The sequence below is a fragment of the Thermomyces dupontii genome, assembly GCF_041956625.1.
Source record: "Thermomyces dupontii strain NRRL 2155 unplaced genomic scaffold VTN31scaffold_3, whole genome shotgun sequence".
In the NCBI taxonomy this organism is placed as follows: domain Eukaryota; kingdom Fungi; phylum Ascomycota; class Eurotiomycetes; order Eurotiales; family Trichocomaceae; genus Thermomyces; species Thermomyces dupontii.
In genome coordinates, this window is record NW_027192309.1 from 152,121 (window position 1) to 172,549 (window position 20,429).

The 20,429-nt window shown below is 53.3% G+C and overlaps 10 protein-coding genes and 1 non-coding gene across 11 annotated transcripts; 7 read left to right on the forward strand and 4 right to left on the reverse strand.

Annotated features, from left to right (window-relative positions):
• Nucleotides 1–749: 749 nt before the first annotated feature.
• Nucleotides 750–2,296, forward strand: VTN31DRAFT_3491 (uncharacterized protein; the record flags this gene model as incomplete). The annotated part of the gene is made up of 2 exons (XM_069403776.1): nt 750–949; nt 1,000–2,296. 2 exons carry the CDS (start codon nt 750–752, stop codon nt 2,294–2,296), a joined length of 1,497 nt encoding a protein of 498 aa, XP_069260816.1.
• Nucleotides 2,297–2,816: 520 nt separating this feature from the next.
• VTN31DRAFT_t42 lies at nt 2,817–2,890 on the forward strand. Its single transcript has one exon. It is a non-coding gene; the product is annotated as a tRNA-Asn (tRNA).
• Nucleotides 2,891–3,230: 340 nt separating this feature from the next.
• Nucleotides 3,231–4,203, reverse strand: VTN31DRAFT_3492 (uncharacterized protein; the record flags this gene model as incomplete). Its single annotated transcript, XM_069403777.1, has 4 exons — nt 3,231–3,612; nt 3,669–3,996; nt 4,051–4,119; nt 4,176–4,203. 4 exons carry the CDS (start codon nt 4,201–4,203, stop codon nt 3,231–3,233), a joined length of 807 nt encoding a protein of 268 aa, XP_069260817.1.
• A 952-nt stretch (nt 4,204–5,155) lies between these two features.
• VTN31DRAFT_3493 (uncharacterized protein) lies at nt 5,156–7,417 on the reverse strand (the record flags this gene model as incomplete). The annotated part of the gene is made up of 3 exons (XM_069403778.1): nt 5,156–7,157; nt 7,206–7,353; nt 7,405–7,417. 3 exons carry the CDS (start codon nt 7,415–7,417, stop codon nt 5,156–5,158), a joined length of 2,163 nt encoding a protein of 720 aa, XP_069260818.1.
• Nucleotides 7,418–7,851: 434 nt separating this feature from the next.
• VTN31DRAFT_3494 (uncharacterized protein) lies at nt 7,852–8,503 on the forward strand (the record flags this gene model as incomplete). The annotated part of the gene is made up of 3 exons (XM_069403779.1): nt 7,852–8,017; nt 8,073–8,163; nt 8,221–8,503. The coding sequence occupies 3 exons, from the start codon at nt 7,852–7,854 to the stop codon at nt 8,501–8,503; spliced, it is 540 nt and encodes a 179-aa protein (XP_069260819.1).
• Nucleotides 8,504–9,652: 1,149 nt separating this feature from the next.
• Nucleotides 9,653–10,822, forward strand: VTN31DRAFT_3495 (uncharacterized protein; the record flags this gene model as incomplete). Its single annotated transcript, XM_069403780.1, has 5 exons — nt 9,653–9,848; nt 9,933–10,054; nt 10,103–10,161; nt 10,223–10,737; nt 10,797–10,822. 5 exons carry the CDS (start codon nt 9,653–9,655, stop codon nt 10,820–10,822), a joined length of 918 nt encoding a protein of 305 aa, XP_069260820.1.
• A 509-nt stretch (nt 10,823–11,331) lies between these two features.
• Nucleotides 11,332–12,443, forward strand: VTN31DRAFT_3496 (uncharacterized protein; the record flags this gene model as incomplete). The annotated part of the gene is made up of 3 exons (XM_069403781.1): nt 11,332–11,586; nt 11,647–12,114; nt 12,168–12,443. The coding sequence occupies 3 exons, from the start codon at nt 11,332–11,334 to the stop codon at nt 12,441–12,443; spliced, it is 999 nt and encodes a 332-aa protein (XP_069260821.1).
• A 92-nt stretch (nt 12,444–12,535) lies between these two features.
• VTN31DRAFT_3497 (uncharacterized protein) lies at nt 12,536–13,648 on the reverse strand (the record flags this gene model as incomplete). The annotated part of the gene is made up of 2 exons (XM_069403782.1): nt 12,536–13,377; nt 13,435–13,648. The coding sequence occupies 2 exons, from the start codon at nt 13,646–13,648 to the stop codon at nt 12,536–12,538; spliced, it is 1,056 nt and encodes a 351-aa protein (XP_069260822.1).
• A 504-nt stretch (nt 13,649–14,152) lies between these two features.
• VTN31DRAFT_3498 (uncharacterized protein) lies at nt 14,153–16,067 on the forward strand (the record flags this gene model as incomplete). The annotated part of the gene is made up of 4 exons (XM_069403783.1): nt 14,153–14,264; nt 14,315–14,362; nt 14,417–14,867; nt 14,915–16,067. 4 exons carry the CDS (start codon nt 14,153–14,155, stop codon nt 16,065–16,067), a joined length of 1,764 nt encoding a protein of 587 aa, XP_069260823.1.
• A 639-nt stretch (nt 16,068–16,706) lies between these two features.
• Nucleotides 16,707–18,696, reverse strand: VTN31DRAFT_3499 (uncharacterized protein; the record flags this gene model as incomplete). Its single annotated transcript, XM_069403784.1, has 7 exons — nt 16,707–17,356; nt 17,419–17,799; nt 17,859–18,027; nt 18,081–18,151; nt 18,202–18,376; nt 18,450–18,570; nt 18,638–18,696. The coding sequence occupies 7 exons, from the start codon at nt 18,694–18,696 to the stop codon at nt 16,707–16,709; spliced, it is 1,626 nt and encodes a 541-aa protein (XP_069260824.1).
• An 816-nt stretch (nt 18,697–19,512) lies between these two features.
• On the forward strand, nt 19,513–19,778 carry VTN31DRAFT_3500 (uncharacterized protein; the record flags this gene model as incomplete). Its single annotated transcript, XM_069403787.1, has 2 exons — nt 19,513–19,662; nt 19,722–19,778. 2 exons carry the CDS (start codon nt 19,513–19,515, stop codon nt 19,776–19,778), a joined length of 207 nt encoding a protein of 68 aa, XP_069260825.1.
• Nucleotides 19,779–20,429: the final 651 nt, after the last annotated feature.

Here is a 20,429-nt window from a genome sequence, read left to right on the forward strand (position 1 = left end):
CAGTTAACCACGAAGAGCTGGCAAAGCAAGCGAAATCCGCTAGCTCCTCGCTTCCAGACATGAGCCACGAACTGTCAGAATCAACTGATCAAGGGGATTGCTACAAGCAAGGCATTGTAACCCTCCACCTCGATTGTACATTGACTCGCCTACTTCCGGCGTTCGTTTCGGTCAATCGGCTACTTCACAGGGCCAGAATCCTACTACGGAATGGCCATTTCGAATTAACAGGTTTTGACTCAACAGCATTGACCGTTGCTGCCGACTTGAGGTCATGATATCATCATCGTTGTTCCATCAACGGGTCTCCCGGCTGCAATCAGCAGCGGATCGTCGAAGCTTCGCAACTGAGACATTTCATATGAACATCCAAATCTGAAAGTAGACGAAGCCACGAAAGAAACTGGAATAAAAGACTCAATCGGTGACTGCAGGTGTGGGCCATTGTAGCATCGCGATGGAATGTAGATGTCAGATGTCCGCATTGAGAGAGGTTGCAGCAGGACGAGAAGAGGACGCGATGGATTCGGAAAGATGAGCAAGGACTCCGCACAAATCAGATGCAAACAATGCAAACGGTATAGGTAAACGTAATCTTTACCTGATCGGGAAGGTTATCCTAAACGGGAAATCCACACTTCTGATTAGCGCGCGTCGACGCGCCCCGTGTCACCCCGTGTCAAACAGTCGATGAGAACAAACAATTGCGCCCACAAGCATCTTGCCATCTCAACCAGAACCACATCACAATGCCGCATTCAACAGCTGTCACCGGTTCACCGTCCCGAAATAATGAAGATGAGGTCCTTTCTGACGCACCACCGGCGGGAGCGACCGCAGAAAGCAGCAGCAAATCTGAGCTGAAGCCCGAGGAATTCTTCGACGACGACGACGATGATGACGAATTTCCCGCCTCAAGTGCACCAGATACTAAGCCCGCGTCGGCAGCGTATGTGTACTCGATTTTGGATTTCTGATGAATGCTGACATTGGGTTCAGTCCAGGTCCGTCCGGCGTCGACAGCGACACAATGCTCACATTTTACCGAAGACTGTTTCCCTTTCGGTATCTCTTCCAGTGGTTGAATCATGGAATTGTTCCGTCGCCAGATTTTGGCAATCGCGAGTTTGCCTTCACCCTGCAGAACGAAGCGTATCTGCGATACCAATCATACCCCACAGCCGACCTCTTCCGCAAAGACGTTTTCCGGATCAACCCTTTGCGTTTCGAAATCGGCCCGGTGTATAGTACGAACCCGCGCGATCGCAAGACGCTACGCGGCGGGCAAATGAAGCCAGTGTCCAAAGAACTCGTGTTTGATATCGACTTGACAGACTATGATGATATCCGAACGTGCTGTTCCAAGGCAGATATCTGCAACAAATGCTGGGCATTTGTGACAATGTCGATCAAAGTTATTGACACTGCACTACGCGAAGACTTTGGGTTCGATCATATCCTATGGGTCTACTCTGGTCGTCGAGGTGCTCACGCGTGGGTGTGCGATCCGAAGGCCCGTCAGTTGTCGGATGACCGGCGCAGGGCCATTGCGAGTTACCTGGAAATCGTGCGTGGCGGGGACCAGAGCGGCAAGAAAGTGAACCTCCGACGACCGCTGCATCCACATGTCGCCCGGAGTATCAAAATTCTAGAACCGTACTTTAATCAAACCATCCTCACCGACCAAAACACCTTTTTGAGTCAAGAGCAAAGTGATCGACTACTCTCGTTGCTTCCCGACAAGAAACTGCGCGACGCACTGCGCAAGAAGTGGGAATCAGCGCCCGGACGCTCCAGCACGAACAAATGGAACGATATCGTCACGCTCGCCAAAACCATCAATGGGCTGGACGCGCGCGCCCTCAAGGACGCCCGCGTGGACATCGTTCTTGAATACACCTACCCGCGTCTCGACGCCGAGGTGAGCAAGAAGATGATCCACTTGCTCAAAAGCCCATTCGTCATCCACCCGGGCACCGGCCGCGTCTGCGTGCCAATCGATGGACAGAAGCCGGAACGTTTCGACCCGCTCTCCGTCCCGACTGTTACGGAGCTGCTGTCGGATATTGACGAGTATGATTCGAAGCATTTGAACGGCTCCGCTCCCAGTTCCGGAATGGAAGTCGACGGCGATAATAGCAGCGTGCCCGACCGCAAGATCCAGGACTACGAAAAGACACGGCTCAAGCCGTACGTGGATTACTTTCGGGCGTTTATCGCCAATTTAAACAAGGCCGAGCGCTCTGCAAAGCGGGAACGGGGCGATGAAGGCTCGACGGATACGATGGAGTTCTAGGCCACTAATCGTCCGGGCTGTAATTACTTCGAGTTGGAATGAACCATGAGCGTTATGATTGTATCTTTCAACTTCATGGCGGAGAAGGATATGGATTTTGACGAACATAGTGTAGTGAGCATAGCTTCATTAATTATAAAGTACTAGAACCTACTCCGTAGTACTAGGATTCTTCGATCAAAGATCCCATGATATCTCAATTTTCTTGTGCCTGTACCCGTAAACACAGTAGGTAGGGAGGTATATGACATGCAATCCTTTAAATAGTAGAGACGAGTTAGTGACGAAACCCAACGTCACTCCACTCTAAAGATTGTCCTAGGAACTCCGTAGTACTCATGTATCTCCTCGATCCGGTAGCCCGATGTTCTGTAACAAAGGTCACATAGGTAGTCAATTATGTATTCGCATTTCGAACTTTGGAATTCTCCACGTGACTATTTCTGCCCTAACCAAACCAGTGAAACCGAGAACATCACGGTGTGTGGGCCATTACCGAGACACCAAAATGACATCACAAGTCTCTATGGCTTAGTTGGTTAAAGCGTCCGACTGTTAATCGGGAGATCGGCAGTTCGAGCCTGCCTAGGGACGTCTTTTTTTTATTTTTCATCCTCCTGCCAACCTAGGTTTACTTGAAAAGAAAGACATTCAGGTGAAAAGTATCTCGTGCTCCTTGCATATTAGATGGAATATATAATCGTGAACTCGATATATGTGCAATTCATATATAGATCGCCACATTGTAGCCAACCATCCTAGTGCCACCGTGCAACCATACTATCATACATAAAATTGAGATTTCCATAAACCCAATACATATCCAGCATGAAGGTCATAACACATCATACCATGAAACATGTCATGCACGAAGATAAGAAAAAAGAAAACAAACTCTCATATCCCATCATCAAAAGTCATACTCATGCATAAATCATCCCTCTTCATCCGTAATTTCCCTCATAACCTTATACGCGAGAATGAAGCTCAAAAGGCCGATCGTCACCAGGACCAGCAGGCCAAAGGCGAACCAACCGAGGACCATTGAGGAAGAGCCCACTCCGCTGCGCATGCTGCCGTTGCCAAAGTCCTGCGCCACCGTGCTGGCAGCGACCGAGGCTGTATGCTGCCATAGAACGGATACCAGCACGAAGACGGAGGCGATGAAGATGAGGGCGAGTGCGACTTGCGAGACAGCTCGCGAGGGGACTGGCTTGACCTCTTTTTCCGAGCCAGATTCGTCGATTTCTTCATGCCATCCGGGGAATGTGGCCAGAAGGACAAAGCAGAAGAATGAAAGGATCACGGCCACGATTCTACACCCAGTTAGAGAGAGGATATGATTACAACAGAGACTGAGGATGGAACTTACAGTAGATATGGAAAGACGACAGCATCCTTGAACGTTGACGCAATCCATATCAAATTCAGTGGATCCTGATCCACGTTGACCAGATCGGCAAGGGCCGTTGCGTTGGAGTTGCAGACGAATGACCCGCCATCGGGCTGTATGCAGATGCCGAAATATCCCACGCGAACCTCCATTTGCGCGCCACCGACAATGGTCGCCATGGCCCCTACCACATCCGGCTGGACCTGAGCGGAATCAAAGTTGGGCTCGTATCTTTGGTAGTACATGGATATTAGAAATATCGACGGCATCTGCGGGGAGGATGATGAGCAGCCAGCCAGTAAGAGCGCTGTTGCAGTTAGTCACGAAGAAACTCAACTGTAGCCCTGATTGGAAGACTCACATAGCAGAATGATCGCAACTGCGATCAGGACCATCAGCAAGTGATGATAGCCCACATGGAGAAGAAATCCTTGTCGCCGTCAGCTATGTGTCTCTCAAAACCCATTGCCCATCGGGAAAACCCACTTCTCCTCAGTTCCGCAAAGTCGACCATTGTAAATGCTTTCCCTGACTACTCCCAGCCCGGTCCCTCTCCCTCACCAGCCCGCCTCTCGGTCCTCCGAGAAGGAGGAATCTCTTGGCGTCAAGCCCGCTCAGAACGGGCTTGTGTAATGACCAATGTTTCCCTTCCCAATCAATGCGAGGAATGTATGCACTGCTCCTACGTGCAACCGAAACTTGACAACAGGCACTCGTTGTGCTCGATTCTCGTCGGAATGTGGCAGATCCGTTGGAATGCGCAACAGAGATGGAATTCGAGAATCGATAGTTATATAGGGAACCGCGATCGTCCTGCCAGCTCAAGCAAACAGTGTCAGACTCACGGCTTTGAGTACCGGACGTAGGACAATGGTTTGTAGAAAATGACTCTAAAAGAGAGATTGGAGAGAGAGTTTCGTAGCCCCGGCTTCGACATGCACACCGCCAGTGTCACGCCGCGGCTTAACACACTAAATGCAGTCTCCTCTGCCAGCAGACATTGAGCATGAACCTAAAATGAGCGATCAAAAGAATGTCAAAAAAGGTCTGGTGGTATACAAAGTATGGACGAATGTTCCTGGTGGCTGGTCGTCGCAAAGCTGGTGGCTGGACCAACCCGCTGTGTTTACTATGGTCCGTTGGCCGGGAAGCGGAGAGTGGACGCTAACCGCTTTGGGACTAGCGTGAAGCGGATGATCCAATCGGGTGATTATGTAATCAAAAGTCGCTGCCTGATTCTGCCTGACAACTAAGCAGCGGTCTTGGCAGATCGTGGCAGCTTATCAACGAGTCCTGATGAAGATCATCACGATGCCCTCATGAACCAAGTACAATGAGGACTTCATGCGTCTAAAGTACATACTTCAATACAAACACTGCCTGGGTATACATCACTCTGCCTCATCCAAACGCCGAAACCGCATCCCACCGTGCCCAACGCCAGTTCATCCAATAATACTCCAATGTCATTTCGGAATAAACGAAAAGCGCTTGAGATCCAAAGTTGCTCGAGGACGACTGTCTGTTTCCTCCTCTCCCTCGTCCTCACTGCAGGGGATAATCTGGTCTTCGCTGCCCTGAGCGCATTGTTTGATCGGTGTCTCTTCGCTATCCCTCCCAAAGTCTGACTCGTAACCAGAATCGCGGCTGGCGGCTGTCAGCATGTTGCGGGCGGCAATGCTGTCCACTGATCGGCACCGGGTGAGCGCGCTTTGACCGAGCCGTTGCAGCGGTGTGAGCCGTTGGCGAACCACGTGATTACTAGGCCTTGCGGATGGAGTCGACAGGGCAAGCTCGATATCCTCTCTGCGCGCCTTGGGCGCTCCCGACGATGCTTGGCTAGGAGTGGCTTGGAAAGCAAACCGAGAAAGTAGAGAGGCGCCCTTTGATGGATCGGCATCCAATGTGGGCTGCGTCTTTGTCTCGTCGCTAGGACGCGTTCTTGGGCTCCCCGAAACTACATCCTCGCCAGCTTGGCGGGCTGCCTTTGTCCCTTGCGGCTCGGGGACAGTAGCAGCTGCAGCATCGCGGCTAGAATCTCCAATCTCTGAGTTCGCTTCAGTCAACGGCGTTCGTGAAGGTCGAGACTTCTTATCCTCTTCAATCTCATCACAATAAACGCCAAAGGTCGACCTGCGCGATTTCTTAACTCGTGGGAGTTCCTGGCCGCTGCCACTGAGCTTGCTCTCAGCGTTGGCGAAGTACCGACTCTGACATCCTTCCGAGGAAGCTGGAAGCTCCTCGTCATCAGTCTCAGCGCAGAGACGTTGCCGTTTCGTTGCGGGAAAAGTCGGCGCCGTCGACGCTCGCGTAAGAGAAGCTCGTCTATCGGCTGATCGAGTAACCGAACTGGGCGTAGAACGTGCAGAACCCGTCGAGGAAGACGGCGTCAAATCCTGGTTTACCAGGCGAGGCTCCCAAGAATTGTTGGCATGACGCTCGAGCAGTTGTTGCTGCGTAGGTGATGGAGTTAGGCTGTTCGGATCCAACTCCGCCAAAGGCACCCGCTTGGGCGTGAAGAATGAGTCGATCGGTTTGGCGGGCTTCAGATCCGCGGACGGCGCCGGCATGTGTCTCCGGACAGGACCGAGGATCGTCCGTGAGGCTGTTGAGGGCTTGAGATTGATCGGCTCCTTGGTGAACGGATCGAGATCCCCGCATGCTACGCCGACGGCGACTTCCTGCTCGACTTCAACTCCTATGTAAGGCATATCCTCAAGTCTAACATCACCATCCAGGGGAGTCAGGTTCACAAGTTTCCGCGCTTTTGGGCAGAAAACCCATTGGTAAAGGAAAGTGCGTTCTGCTTGCTTGAAGGAGTCCAGGTAGTCCTTGGGGACCTGCAGATGGCCTTCAAGCTGAAGCGCTTTTAGCACTCGCTCAACGTTCTTATATTTTCGCATGCTGCGGTAAGCAGTCTTGATGCCCATTTTCGGAATGTTAGGAAGGTAATCACAGCCGCTGAGGATGCACATGCGGCGGAAGTCGGCGTCTGTCCATCCGATGAGACTAATGTCGCGGCAAGCCGCAAAGTCACTGCGATTAATCTCGATGCAGTCGCCATGCTGGTCGAGCTTGGAAAGCAGGCGCTTGGCACCAAAAACTAACAGATCAGAATCCTCCGAGATGATGCCGTTGATGATCCCTTGGCGCTCCAGATAAACCAATTGGGCATCCGCCTCGTACGGCGCCACCACGTACTGGACTTTCATCTTCTTGAGTTCCTCGATTAGCTGCCGAGCCATGTAGGGGGTAACATCGACAGCTTTTTGGAACTCCTGGTAAGCCTCCCCTGTCCTGCCCTTACTCTGGAGTTCCAATGCCAGCTTTTTGCTCTCTTCCCGTCTCTTCGCTCGCTCTGCCTCGGTTACAGCCTTACTAGGAAGATGATCGCCATCGAACACGAGGTACGGGGTGACGCCGAAGTAGAGTAGCATGCGGACGCGGTGCAAGACAAACTCGATATGCCTGAGACGATCAGCGAGGGGAGACCACTACCCGGCTGGATTAACTGACTTTGTCGTTGGCCTATCCAAGGCCAGATCCATGGCACATGCCACAGTGCCTCGGTGCAGCCATCCGTAGGCATCCACGCCGAGGGTTTGGCCGCTGAACTTTTTCAAATGACATGGTTTCTGGATGGATTTGAGAAGCCCATGAAGTCCTGTGACTCGGCTCAGCAGTGCATTATTTGACTGGCGGACATGCCACTCACCTTTGATCCCCATTTCGGCCACCTGCTGTAAATAAGGTCACCAGTAAAAGCAATGTTTACATGAAGTTCGAGGAGCGTGAATGCTTATACGGGAGCAATGATGATGGTCATTCAGGGGAGATGAGATGCAGGTAACCCAGACATGGGACGACAAGGCCAAAACTCAAGACTTCTACCAACAAGATTGCCAGGACGTGGGCTCTGAGTCTTGGGAAGTGCTCAACAAGAGAGGATCTTGACGCGCCGGACGCGACGAGCTTATCCTGTCTTCGGCGAGGCTCGCTCTGATTGGCTGATGCGCCCCCATTGTCTGGGGTTCACCGCCTTTGATTTGGGCAGAAAAAAAGTTCCAGTGTGATCGAGGGTACTTTATGTTTGTAGATTGATTATAATTTTGCGTAGCAGTGCTATTCTGAATCTTTGTGTGTTTGCGCGTTCAATAAAGTAATGCCTCGAGACCTTCAAAAAGTCCAAAAGAACGTGCGCAAAAAGCGCGGCAATCTCACGGTACATGAAAAGAGCCGTGATGCCAAACTCCTCCGCCGTGCTGCCGCTCGGGAAGATCGCCTGGCTCGTGTCGCTTCGGCTACGATGAAGGCGCGACAGGGTTTGCGTAAGTACACAGGGGTCACCCCGGGCTGGATGATTCTCTAACCGAGTAACGGCAGTTGATCGAGTGGCATACTTTCAGGAATGCTTGACAAAAGCAACGGGGCCTCTCACCCTCTCCGACGAGACAATTTTGAAAGCCATTCAACAGTACGCTTTTGCAGGTGGGTTGAACTGCCAATGGGCTTTTGCTGATTCTGTTTCTAGATGGATCCACCGCAACGATGCCGAACTTGAAGAACTCCGAGCAGAGCGACGAAAAGGTCGACCGCCAAGCAAGCGTGAGGAGTTACTCCAAGAGCGTATCCAGGCCGAAGAAAGAGAGTTTCGTTCTGGTTTCTATATGCCCGATGTCACGGATGAAGATTCTCGCCGGCAATTACAAGAGTGGAATGGGGAGTGGTCGAGCCTAAGTACGATCAAGTTCATTCGATATTGTGAAAACGGGCACCGGCAGCCATCGAGTTTCCCACCCAGAGGCGTATCATGATGTATTTCGACATGACACCCGTTTCCTTCGAACCTGGCCACTGGTTTCTATTACGAAGAGACACGAGCAAGCCCGTGGGAACGCAAAACTCGCCAATATGAAGTCCTCCAATTGAATGTGTGGTAGGCCACAGGAGGCATAATTTTGGCGAAAACAGAGCTGGGCCATCCCGGTGCTGCCCCGAAGCCGGCACTGCAGGACATCTGAAGATTGAGTTGGACTTCAAGACAGCACCGTCTTTTGGAATATACGCCTTCGCATCACGCTACATGCATGACAGTCGGTATAAAAGATAAATCTGGAATCCTTTGGACGTTAGTTAACTAGTATTCATTTCTAAATTATACTGCCGACCTGGAGGTATTAGTAGTCGGATTGCAGCTCCCGTCGAATACCGAGAAATCTTTCTGACCCTTGATCGAAATGCTCTCTGCCTGCCACCTCACAGTGAATGCATTTTCATCCAAACAGAACAAACCATCACCACCTTCTCAGATAGGCATCTCGACGCCAGCTATCACTCACAATTTCCAGAGCCCCAGTACATGTCTAGGGGCAATGGCCTAGTTGGTAGGCCTGCGACTTCCGAGTTGCAAGGGTGGCTGATCTCCCCAGCCGCGGAACCCTGTTGCGCCGATGATGATATGGGGAGTTAAAGGCCAGGTCAAACTTGAGGGAGATTCAAGAAGGCACCTTTAACTCTTTTACTTTTTGCTCCGAATGCTAATTTTACTATGTATCGATTCGTTTATCTCCGCTAAATAATGCTATTCGATTTTGAGAGTCAGTTGGCTTGTAAAGGATGAAGTATTTGTGTTGAGAGATGCTGTTGATGGTTGACACTGTCGCGGGCAAGATGTACAATGCATCCACTGTGCATCGTGGCTGGTGTGTGGCTGGTATGAGAGGTCGGTGGTTCGAATCCTGGCTTTGATATAATTTTGATTTCCTTTGATCAACTGGCCAATCATGTCGGCTTACTGTAGTTTCGTCTTGGCACAACCTGCTCTCTGGTCTTGGCGCTAGGCCGTACCGAAGATTTTCTGGACTCTGGCCCAAACATAACATCATCATTGCCGCTGAGCTCTGTTGGTTTCTCTCATCCATTCAAGCTTGTTTCCATTTCGATTCCAGGTACTGCCGTTCACAATGATGTCCCTGCGTGCCGTGGCTCGCTCTGTTCCTCGTTTTTCTCGGCCGCTGTCGACGGCCGTCCGTCCTGCGGCCCGTTCGTGGCAAGCTGCCCACCAGCGTCCGAGCCTGTTTGTCTCGACATCCAAGTCCCTGTCCGGGCGCATTCAGCCGTTTTCGACAGCGAAGGCTCTTCGTGAGCCTGCCGGTGAAGGTACTTTTCCCCCTGCAGCAGCACCCGTTCTGCAATTGCTTGCTGCGAGTTTCATTTCCGAAGCAGATGGCTGACCAGGATCAGGCGATGTCGAGCTCATTGCCAAGGTCGAGGAGGAATTGCGGCATGAGAAGGCCTCCGGAATGGAGGGATTGGATGCCGCTGTTGAAAATGTCAAGTTGCTGAAGCAGGGCGGTGTTTGGGAGGTATGGCAGATCATGCGACTGGCGGGGCCCCAAGAGCTAACGATTCAGATTACGGATAACCCTGGCGAGCAAGAAGTGACTCTGACTCGGAAATTCGGAAATGAGACGTGAGTACAGAATCCGCACCCAAAGTCATTGGCTGTCACTGGATGCTAACGCGTAGCGTAGTATCCGTGTCCACTTTACAGTGGCCGATCTTCAGAACATTACTGAGCAGCCTGAGTTTGACGACCTGTCGGACGCAGATTACCCCGAGTCCTCGCACGCGGTCAACCAAGGCCGCCAGGGTAGTGTTGGCGTGCACCCCGAGGACCGCGTGGCACCCTCGGACCGCGAGTTTGATGATATCACCGAGCCGGGCTTCCCTGTTCGCGTCAACGTGACGATCGAGAAGCCCAACGGCGCCGCTCTGCTGATCCAGACGACGGCTCAGGACGGCGTGTTCGACATTGAAGACGTTGCCTACTTCCCCAAGGCGGATTTGGCCTACGCGAAGACTGCGGAGAAGGACTGGGACCGCCAGAGCCTGTACGGCGGCCCGCCGTTTGAGAACCTGGACGAGGAGCTCCAGAAGTACTTTGAGCTGTACCTGGAGGAGCGTGGCATCAACTCGGAGCTGGCCAATGTGATTCCGGACTACATCCAGGTCAAGGAGCAGAACGAATACGTGCGATGGCTGGAGAGTAAGTTGATTCCCGAGACGATATACCGAGATGCGGAGGCCCGAGCTAACCCTCTGCAGACATCAAGAGCTTTGTGTCAGCGTAATTTCTTTTTTTTTTTCCGGACTGGTTTACCACGTGGATGGTATTATTTCTGACTCATGTACATTAGATGATCTTGGTATTTTGAACGTCGGGAAAATCACCACTTGAACCGGGTTTCTTCTGCCAGACAAAGTTTGTCAAACCGCAAAACGTCATAGCTTGTAGCTCCATGTGGGGTTCCAGCGTCCCACGCCTCCCCAGAGCGACGGCGAGGTTTGCCAATTTCCAATTGCCCGAGTGGCCCAAGAGCCTCTATTAGTTCGTTACTCCTCTCTTCTGCTCTTCGACATAGATTTTGCCCCGGATATAGAGCAAACGTCATCCGATGAGGGGAATCCGGGAACGAAAGGGCCGCGGATATGAAACGGATATATATAATATATGGGGCTTCTAGATAGACTATTAATACTCCGGAGAAACCGGGGAGAAGTTGAATCAACACTCTCGAATCAGAGGAAACCTATTGAGGGAGAAAAAGAAAAAAGAAAAGAAAAGAACAGCGCCGGAAAAATGAATGGCTCTAATGGAGTGAACGGTCATAACCTCGACGACATCACGGCCTTGCCGCCAGACGCTCCCAAGGGTGAACTCAAGGATATTTCGCCAGAGAATCTCACGCAGCATGTGATCAAGATCAGCTCAAACGTGAGCAACGAGCGGATCAAGTTCCTGTTCTCGCGGCTGATCCAGCATGCGCACGACTTCATACGGGAGGTTGAGTTGCAGCGGGATGAGTGGGAGGCTGCATGGCAGTTCTTGACCGATGTAGGTCATCCAAACCCTCGGGTCCGGGGATAATAAGAGATGCTGATGAAAGGGATTTAGGTAGGACAAGCATGCACCCCAGAACGTCAGGAGATGATCCTCCTGTCCGACATCCTGGGCATCTCCGCGCTGGTGGACTCGATCAACTCGCGACAGATGCCCGGGTCGACCGAGTCCAGTGTGCTGGGTCCCTTCCACAACTTTGCGCACGAGTTCGAGCTCGGCGATAGCATCTCCTCGTCGGGTGCCGGCGAGACGATGCTCATCCGGGGTACCGTCAAGGACATCCGTGGCAACCCTATCCACCGAGCGCTGCTGGACATTTGGGAGACGAACGGCAACGGCAAGTACGACATGCAGGACCCGGATATTCAGGGCCCGGACTGCCGTGGGAAGTTCTGGACAAACGAGAACGGCGAGTTTTATATCAACGCCGTTAGGCCGGTGGATTATCCGGTGCCGTATGATGGGCCGGTGGGTAGGATCTTTAGGTTGTTGAATCGGCAGCCGGTGAGGCCGGCGCATGTGGTATGTTCCCATCCTTGCCGTTGGACAAATGTGATATACTGACGAAGGTACAGCACTTTTTGATTCTTCATCCAGACTTTGAACCGCTTAATACTGCCCTGTATGATAAAACTTCTCCCCGGCTGACGCTGGACCCCGTGTTCGGCACAAAGACCAGCCTCTGCAAGGAGATCGTCTGGTCGGAGGATATGGAGCTGGCAAAGAAGTACAACACCAAGCCCTTCAAGCGGGTCGTTGATGGGCAAGACAAGGAAGGGTTCTGGATGCTTGAGCATGATTTTGTGTTGGCTGACAACCAGGGCGAGCGCGTGCGCAAGACCTCGCTGTAATGAACTTCGCAACGGAAGAATCTCTGCATGTACATACTCTATTCGTCTATATCACATGCATGTACAATGGTACTGCGTTAATCACACAGCCATCAATCCGGTTGGTACCGCTCTCTCGCCCGCTGAATCCGTCGCGCCCGGTCATCCGGCCGCCAGGTGTCCGCCCTACGGTGATATGGCTTCGACACCCGGCCGGACGAGGACCGACTACTGGAGGCTGAGGACCGGCTAGTCGGCGTATCACTTCGGTCACTCGTAGAACCCGTCGCTGATCTCTGTACCGGGCTGTCCTTGTACTGCACATTCCGATCCCAGTCCGCGAGAGAAGTATACGGACTCCTCAACCAAGAATTCAGCTCGTGCAGAAACAGCCGCGCATTGTCCCGGCCCAGAAACTCCTGTAGCAACTCCTCCGCCTGCCCCGCACTGCCTTTGATATCGACTGTGCGCAAAATGGCGATGATGTACTCGAGCAAAAACTCTGCATTATTCGCCCGCCGACTCGCTAGACGTTGCTCGCCGGGCCGCGGTCTTCCCCGTTCTCGGTTGTGGCCGGAGTCCGTGTCTCTGGCGGCATCCGGATTCAGGAATTCAAAAACCTGCAGTTCGCGTCGAATCCACCGGCGCGCGCGTGACACTAGCTCTTCATCCCGGTTGAACATGTCCGGAGTTAGCTCGCGGTACTGCGACAGCCGGTTTGATCCCACGCGCAGCGAGTACAGTTGGTGGCGGTACACGTGTCGCCGTCGCGCCAGCGCATCGCCAGGCTCGGTCGTGGTGGGCGGCGCGGCAATTATCCGACGCGGCCGATGAACTGGCCTAGGTCGCGACGGCGCTGCTGGCAGAGTCGTCGAAGAGGGTTCCGGCGGCAGGACATAGACCTGCGGACTCGGCGACTGGAGGTCATACTTGACGGCGGTAATCTCTGCCTTGCCTGGGCGTGATCAGTCGGTCAAACACCGGAATTCCGAGTCAAGGGAATGAATCTTACAGAGAGGACACGCGCGCCGCTGCTGCAGCCAGCTGGCAATACACACAAAGTCGAAATGAGCGTGCTGACAGGGGATCGCGGCGGCCGGCTCGGTGATGGACTCGAGGCAGATGACGCAAGGGTTGGATGCGCCGCCGTCGCCGTCGCGATCGCGGGCTACCTCTTGCAGGGTCTTGTTGGCGACTTGCTGTCGGATATCAACATCGTCGGGCATGGGCAGACGGATCCAGCACTGGCCGCATGCTGGGTGGTTTGGTTTGCTCTTGATGTCGCCGCTGGAGCATGCCGCGGCACGCGGGCAAAATGGCCTGTTTGCAAATGCATGATTAGTTTGCACTTTGCAGCTTGTTTGCAATGTTTGTTTTGCAAATCCATTATTTGCAGTAGCTGCCACGCGGCGTGGAAATGTTCTATGCTTGGAATGTGTGCATAAATACATATATCATTTTCTTGAGAAAAGCAGCTCAGCCGATCATTCTCATCTGAGTCATCTCTCCTTGAGTGCCGCATAACCTGCGCGTTTTCAAGAGGCCTGCTGGTGGCGGAACGGTGGGATAACTCAATAACCGACTACTTATCTTCCGAGTCGGGTTATGTAACTTGCGACTTTTGTATGAAAACATCTCCCTTGCCTCGATCAACGCCACTGAGCTCCGGCATGGCGCCCTCTCCGTGTTAGAATTCCTGTCTCTTGGATTATCCGACCGCAGACGAGCCGATGTCATCGCCCGACCGTGATTTGCCCGTGACCGAGGGCCTGCGACCGCCGGTAGCGCACACCACCACCAGTTTGAAGCGATGGTCGGTGGGCAATAATCGGGATCTTCCCCGTACGTTTGGACGACGCGATTACAGATGAATGCCGTGCTGACTGGGGCAGCCGTGAATCAAATCAGAGCAATCCATGTCTATGACTTTGACAACACATGTACGGCGCCGGTTTCGATCTCAAGTTCCTGAACTCCCGGCTGACGGCAAACAGTGTTCCAGAGCCCTCTTCCGAACCCGCAGGTGTGGAATGGCTTGACGATCGGCTTCCTCCAGAGCTACGACGGCTTTGCCGCTGGCGGCTGGTGGCATGACCCAAACCTTTTGACAGCAACTGGCGAAGGCGCCGACATTGAGGAGAAGCGCGCATGGGAGGGATGGTGGAACGAGCAGGTTGTGGAGCTGGTGCAGCTGAGCATGCAGCAGAAAGATGCGCTGACTGTGCTGCTCACTGGCCGCGGCGAGGCCGGGTTTGCCGATATCATCAAGCGCATCGTCGCCAGCCGGAAGTTGGAATTCGATCTGATCTGTCTGAAGCCAGAAGTCGGCCCGAATAACGAACACTTCGCCAGCACGATTCTGTTCAAAGAGGCGTTTCTGCGGGAGCTGATGCTGACGTATTATCAAGCGGACGAGATCCGCGTGTACGAGGACCGGGTTAAGCAGTAGGTATTAGGAGTCATTTTGCCAAGTTCTCCACTGACTTTCGCAGCGTCAAAGCATTCCGTGAATTTTTCGAGAATGCAAACTTGGAGTTCTTGTCGCCCGGATCGCCACGTAAACCGATCAAGGCCGAGGTCGTTCACGTTGTGGAGAAGACCAAGTATCTCGATCCGGTAGTGGAGGTAGCGGAGGTGCAAAAGATGATCAATTCCCACAACAGCCGATATCATGATCCGGCACTTAACGTGACGAAGTCTCCGTATGGTAGGCTGCAGATCAAGCGCCAGGTCTTCTTCACGGGATATCTGCTTTCTCATGCAGACTCCACCCGCTTGATTTCAACGCTCCTGCCGACGTCCGTCACCGACAACACGGACTTGAAATACATGGCGAACAACGTGATGATCTCTCCGCGACCAGCGACGCAAGCGATCCTGGACAAGGTCGGCGGCATGGGGAAAAAGCTCCGTTGGCGCGTCACGGGCATCGCCGTGTACGACCGATCCGTCTGGGCGGCGCGAGTCCAGCCCGTCGACGAAACCGAGCAAATCTGCACCGTGGATACTACCCCAATCATTGTCCTGGCCGTGCGCAAGGGCGCGCGACCTATTGATGCCTCGCGGATCCAAACTTGGCAGCCCGTGTCGGAGTCCCAAGCGATCGAATTCGACTCGGCCGTGGGTGAGAAAGTCCTGCTGCGCATTGAGGAGGAAAGCCCTGGCGAAGGTGGTGGCTGGTCGGGCAGACTCACCAACAACCACCGAACCCAGAAACGGCGATTCCACCCGGACACGCCGGGCGAGGACCTTGTGAATCCTGCGCGGGACGCGCGTGATCATCAGGCGAACCATCATCATCATCACCACCACTCCGGAAGAGCCCCGTCCCCGAACGACCAGGGACGATATCTTCGAAATAGCACCAACAATCCCAACCATGACCATCACCATCACCACCACAGCCCCCGTCGTGGAGGCGGCGGCCCAGGTGGCCGTGGAGATGGTCATCCCGGAGGAGGAGGAGGGCGCGGTCGCGGTTCTGGCGCGAGACGCGGACGCGGCGGTCCTCCCTCCAGCGGCTCTTTCCGTGGACGGGGGCGAGGCGGCGGCGGTGGTGGTGGTGGTCGCGGGTATAGGTTCCTCGACGACCATGCCGGCATGGAGCCTGGGTATGACGAGCGTCCGAACGGCATGAATTATTGAAACTTTCTTTCCTAAATAGCTGCTTTGGGCGGCGACGGTGCTGCGGCGTCTCGGTCTCGATCATGGGAGTGGGTTGGTTGGGCTGTTCTTTTGTCTTCATACAAGTATTTACCTACTGGGTCATTGTGGTTGGTATGTTGGGTGTTTATGATTTCTACTAACATACTGCTGTATAGATCTGTGAAGGGTATAGTTTTGGTCTGTATATTTGGCAAGTGTCAGAGGTCGGATGTATAATGCTGCAGCGGGATATTTCTTATCGAGATTCCATATGCTGTCATCCTGTATCTTCTCGACTAAACTACATTTGGGGAGTTCTACTTGGACTCTTTGCGTGTCCAGATCATGGATTTGATGATAACCGGGCTCGTGTTTGCCGAAGCATGGCGGAACACTATGGACATGGAGTTCGACGTTTTCTATCTGATGTCAGGGGAACACAAATCTGCTCATCTGATACCGCGATAGGACGGTGATGCTAGTACTACCGACGCGAGGTCGAGATTGACAAACCCTTTCTTGGAGACATTGCATTAAAACCGACCAAATTCATTAGACCGCCCATTTACAAGATCTTGAAACAAAACGAGACATGAAAAAAAGAACAAAGATTAAAAAGCATCATCGCACCCGGGGCCATTAATGTGTCATCCCCACCGTCGCCGTACGCTGGTGCAACTTGCCCAGCCACGAGTTCGCCGTGTACCGACGGATACGCTTGCCCCAAATCATGAAGATAATAACTGCCAAGTTATTCGCGAGCAAGACAGCACCAAAGATACCCGCGATGACGACGGCGTATCCATGTTCGAGCACCCAGTCGAGCAGGTAGAGACTCATGCCGAACGAGATGGCCTGCTTGCCGAGGTTCATGGCGATGAGCATCTCCGACGTGTTTGCGTAGTACGAGTCGACGGCGTAGGCCAGCGTGAAGGTGAAGTACCAGTACGACGCGAACTGGTCCATGGCGACGCCGGCGAAGTAGCCGATCCAGTGCAGATTGCGCTCGGCGGTGAAGCCAAAGACGACGAGACCCGCGGGGGCGATGAGCATGGGGAAGAGCAGGACGCCCAGGCGCATCTCCGATTCGCGAATGCCGTTGTTCCGCTTCGTGAGGTACGCAGCGAGACGGTCGGAGGTGGTCGTGAAGGGCAGCGCCAGCGCGTAGGCAATCAGCGTGGCGACGGCGATCAAGCCCGAGTTGGTCTCGGACCAGTTGTACGGCTCTTCCATGATCTTGAGCGGGAAGACGTAGTTGAACGAGAACGCACCGAGACCGATGTAGATGCCTGTGGTCTCCATCAGCGGGGGGGGCGCCGTCCGGGAGAGTCAAGGTGCTCTGGTTACTTACCGTAGGTTGTAATCACCCAGAACACGGCCGGGATGGGGAAATAGGTGAACGACCGGATCATGGTCATGAAGAAGCTGACCTCCGGATCATACTTGCCCAGTGGCGACAGCGTCTGGAGGAACGTTTTGCGCTCCGGGATGGGCGTGACGGTCTCGGTGTGCGTGGGCTCCTGCAGCTTCTCGTTGTCGCCCACGGTCGAGCCCTCGGGCGAGACCTTGGGAAGCTCCCGCTTGTAGCTGGTCTCCTCGACAAACAGGAAGGCGGCGATGAAGAGTGCGCCCTGAACCGCAATCACGACGTAGAAGAACAGGCGCCACGAGTAGCCGCCCGCAAGCATGTATCCTGCCCACAGGGGTGCCACCGCACCAAGGCAGAGGCAGACTAGTAGTAATAACACCGTTAGCGAAAACTGTCAAGACCAAACGATGGAATCAACGTACTGGTATAGTAACCAAGCCGCTTGCCGCGCTCGTGCAGGAAAAAGATGTCATTGACCAACTGCACCGGCAGAGCCTCGCAGACCCCGCTGCCAAAACCCTGCATAACTCGGGACACCATCAGGCTATTGTAGGAATTGGCTTGGGAGGCACCGATCAAGCCGCCCAGGAACTGGTATCGGGTCAGCAAACTACAAACTCTCAGAGAGAGGAAGGGAAGCATACAAATGCCATGGAAATCAGCATCACCGGCCGCCGACCAAACTTGAGATACAGGGGCACAAGAAAGAAGTTTCCTGGTACGCTGTCAGCGTTTCCTGCAGCGGCACAAAGAGCGGATACGCACCAAAACCGAACGCCAGGTTCGGGTACGAAATCAGCGCTGAAGCCCTGGCTTCCGAGACGCCAAACTGTTCCGCGTAGATGGCAATGTACACCGACGGGCCGGTGAGGGCGGAGTTGCCGAGGAACGAGTACAGTGCGCAGATGATCAAAATTGCATTTTTCTTCCAATTCGGCCACTGCAATCAACCCTTGTTGGTGTCGTCGTCCATCAAAGAAACAAACCAGGCATTGAGTGGGATGAATGCTTACTTGGAGAGGATCATTCGGATCCTCCGATGGCACTGGATACAATGCCTGCCCATAGCCAGTGGGCTCGCCCTCCCTGGCGTTCAGATCAACTGTGCCGGGAATATCGAACTCGCGAGCATGGCTATGCGGAATCAAATGATCAGCGCGGGGCTCTTGCTGGAGATGACTTGGGATCCAATGAAGCTAACCTGCGAGTTGAGTACTTGAGCGCGGGAGTGCCGCGCTCAGCGTCAGCAGTACCACCCATGATGTCCTCGAGAGAGAGCAGAGCGCCGGGTCAGGGATCCAGTAGCGTGCAATTCCTGTAGGATTAGATCCCAGTGAAGTAGAGCACCATGGACTGCTGGGCGATCAGAGGTTTAAAATACTGCTAGGCTTGCTTGCACTAGCCGACAAACGTCGTCAACGATTTCCCTCCGACCAAGAGCCGGTCCCAACGGTGTCGCGCCAAGCCTACGAGGTCTTCTTTTGACGCGATCTGGGTTAGGATCTGCGGGGCTTCCCCGTGGGACAAGGATGTTCTTGAAGGCGGTACGGAGTAAGGAGTACATAGGTAGGTATCAACTCTCAAGCTGGGTGAGGAGTGGGCTTGGGGTGCAGGGTTTGTCGGGTAAGACTTGAGAGCCGTCGGATTTGGTTCGTCAAAGACTCATCGAACTCTGGGGCCATGGGCCAAGCAAAGTGAGCAGCCGAACCCAGCTGGCCCAAGCTAACGGAGCTATGGATTAGCTACAGGAACGGCGTCTCTTTAAACTCCGTCGATGGCGAACCGCACGACTTTGCGACCAATACAATCGAGCGCTGGCAAAGACATTGCAGCCAGTGCTGGCATTTGCCCGCCATGAACCTTGCTTCATTCAGCAAGATGCAAAGCAACATGCGGCTGCAGCGTTTTCTTCCCTGCAGCTGTTGACAGCTCGTCTCGCTTTGCGCTCAGAGACCGATTCCATGGTTCCAAGTGATCATAATTGCCACACTGGAGCTTCCATCCACACCTCGACTCGTGAATCTAGACTCAACTGTTTCGGGCCGAGTCATTGGAATCGTTCCCCGGATTCTGCCAATGCCAATGAGCCCACGAAGGCTGTTCAAACTCCATCGAAGCGATCTGGCGGAGAGGAAATCCCCCAAATTCCCCAAACTCCCTCAGGTTTGTGGGGAGACATGGGGCAGGCCCCACATTGTCGGGTGGCTAGACTGCATTGGTGCTTATGTAAGACATGAACCTCCCAGTTTGTGTTCAAAATTGCCGAGTCTGAGAGAATGATCAAGCTCCTGGACGGGTCTGGAGTCAGGCAAGGAAAGATCGAGCCGCCGTCATTGTCTTAAGGAGCACAGAAATCGAGGACAAACTGCGCATGAATCTCAGACATCACCATGTTACGGGCAATACGAGGATCTGACGAATCCGGAGTAGCGAAGAACGCGGAGAAATACACTAGTACAGAACTGGCCAATGAAGCGATATTTTAACTGTAACAGGAATGAATTCATTACGGGTATTTACAAAAGTGGGTATTTGGAGAGGTCAAGCTCCGCCATTGGTCAAAGTGCTGACCAGCCAACGAGTCAGTGGTCAGCCAACACGTGGCGCAGAGTGGCCAGGGTGTCGCTTTAGCCTGTGACTTTAGGGTTCAAGCTTCGAGGGGTTCAAGCTGTGCTTGCGCTCCCCTGAGATGGTGGTTGTTCCCTGCTTGCGCCTTACGACAGGATTCAACTTACCTTGGTTACCAAGACTGGAGAGAATATCAATGCAACCTGTCGACCCGGTAGGTATACATACTAGGTACTAGGTACCTACTATAATTGACGTGGCACGGAGTAGTGCTGTTGAAAGACGGCAACATGCCCTGGTTCATGTTGCAGCGACAGGAACGTTTCGTTCCATTTGGTGTACATACCAATCGTTGCAGTTGTTAGCTCATCGAAAATAAGACCGATAGTTAAGTAAGATTTTAGCATCAATCGCACCAACGAACC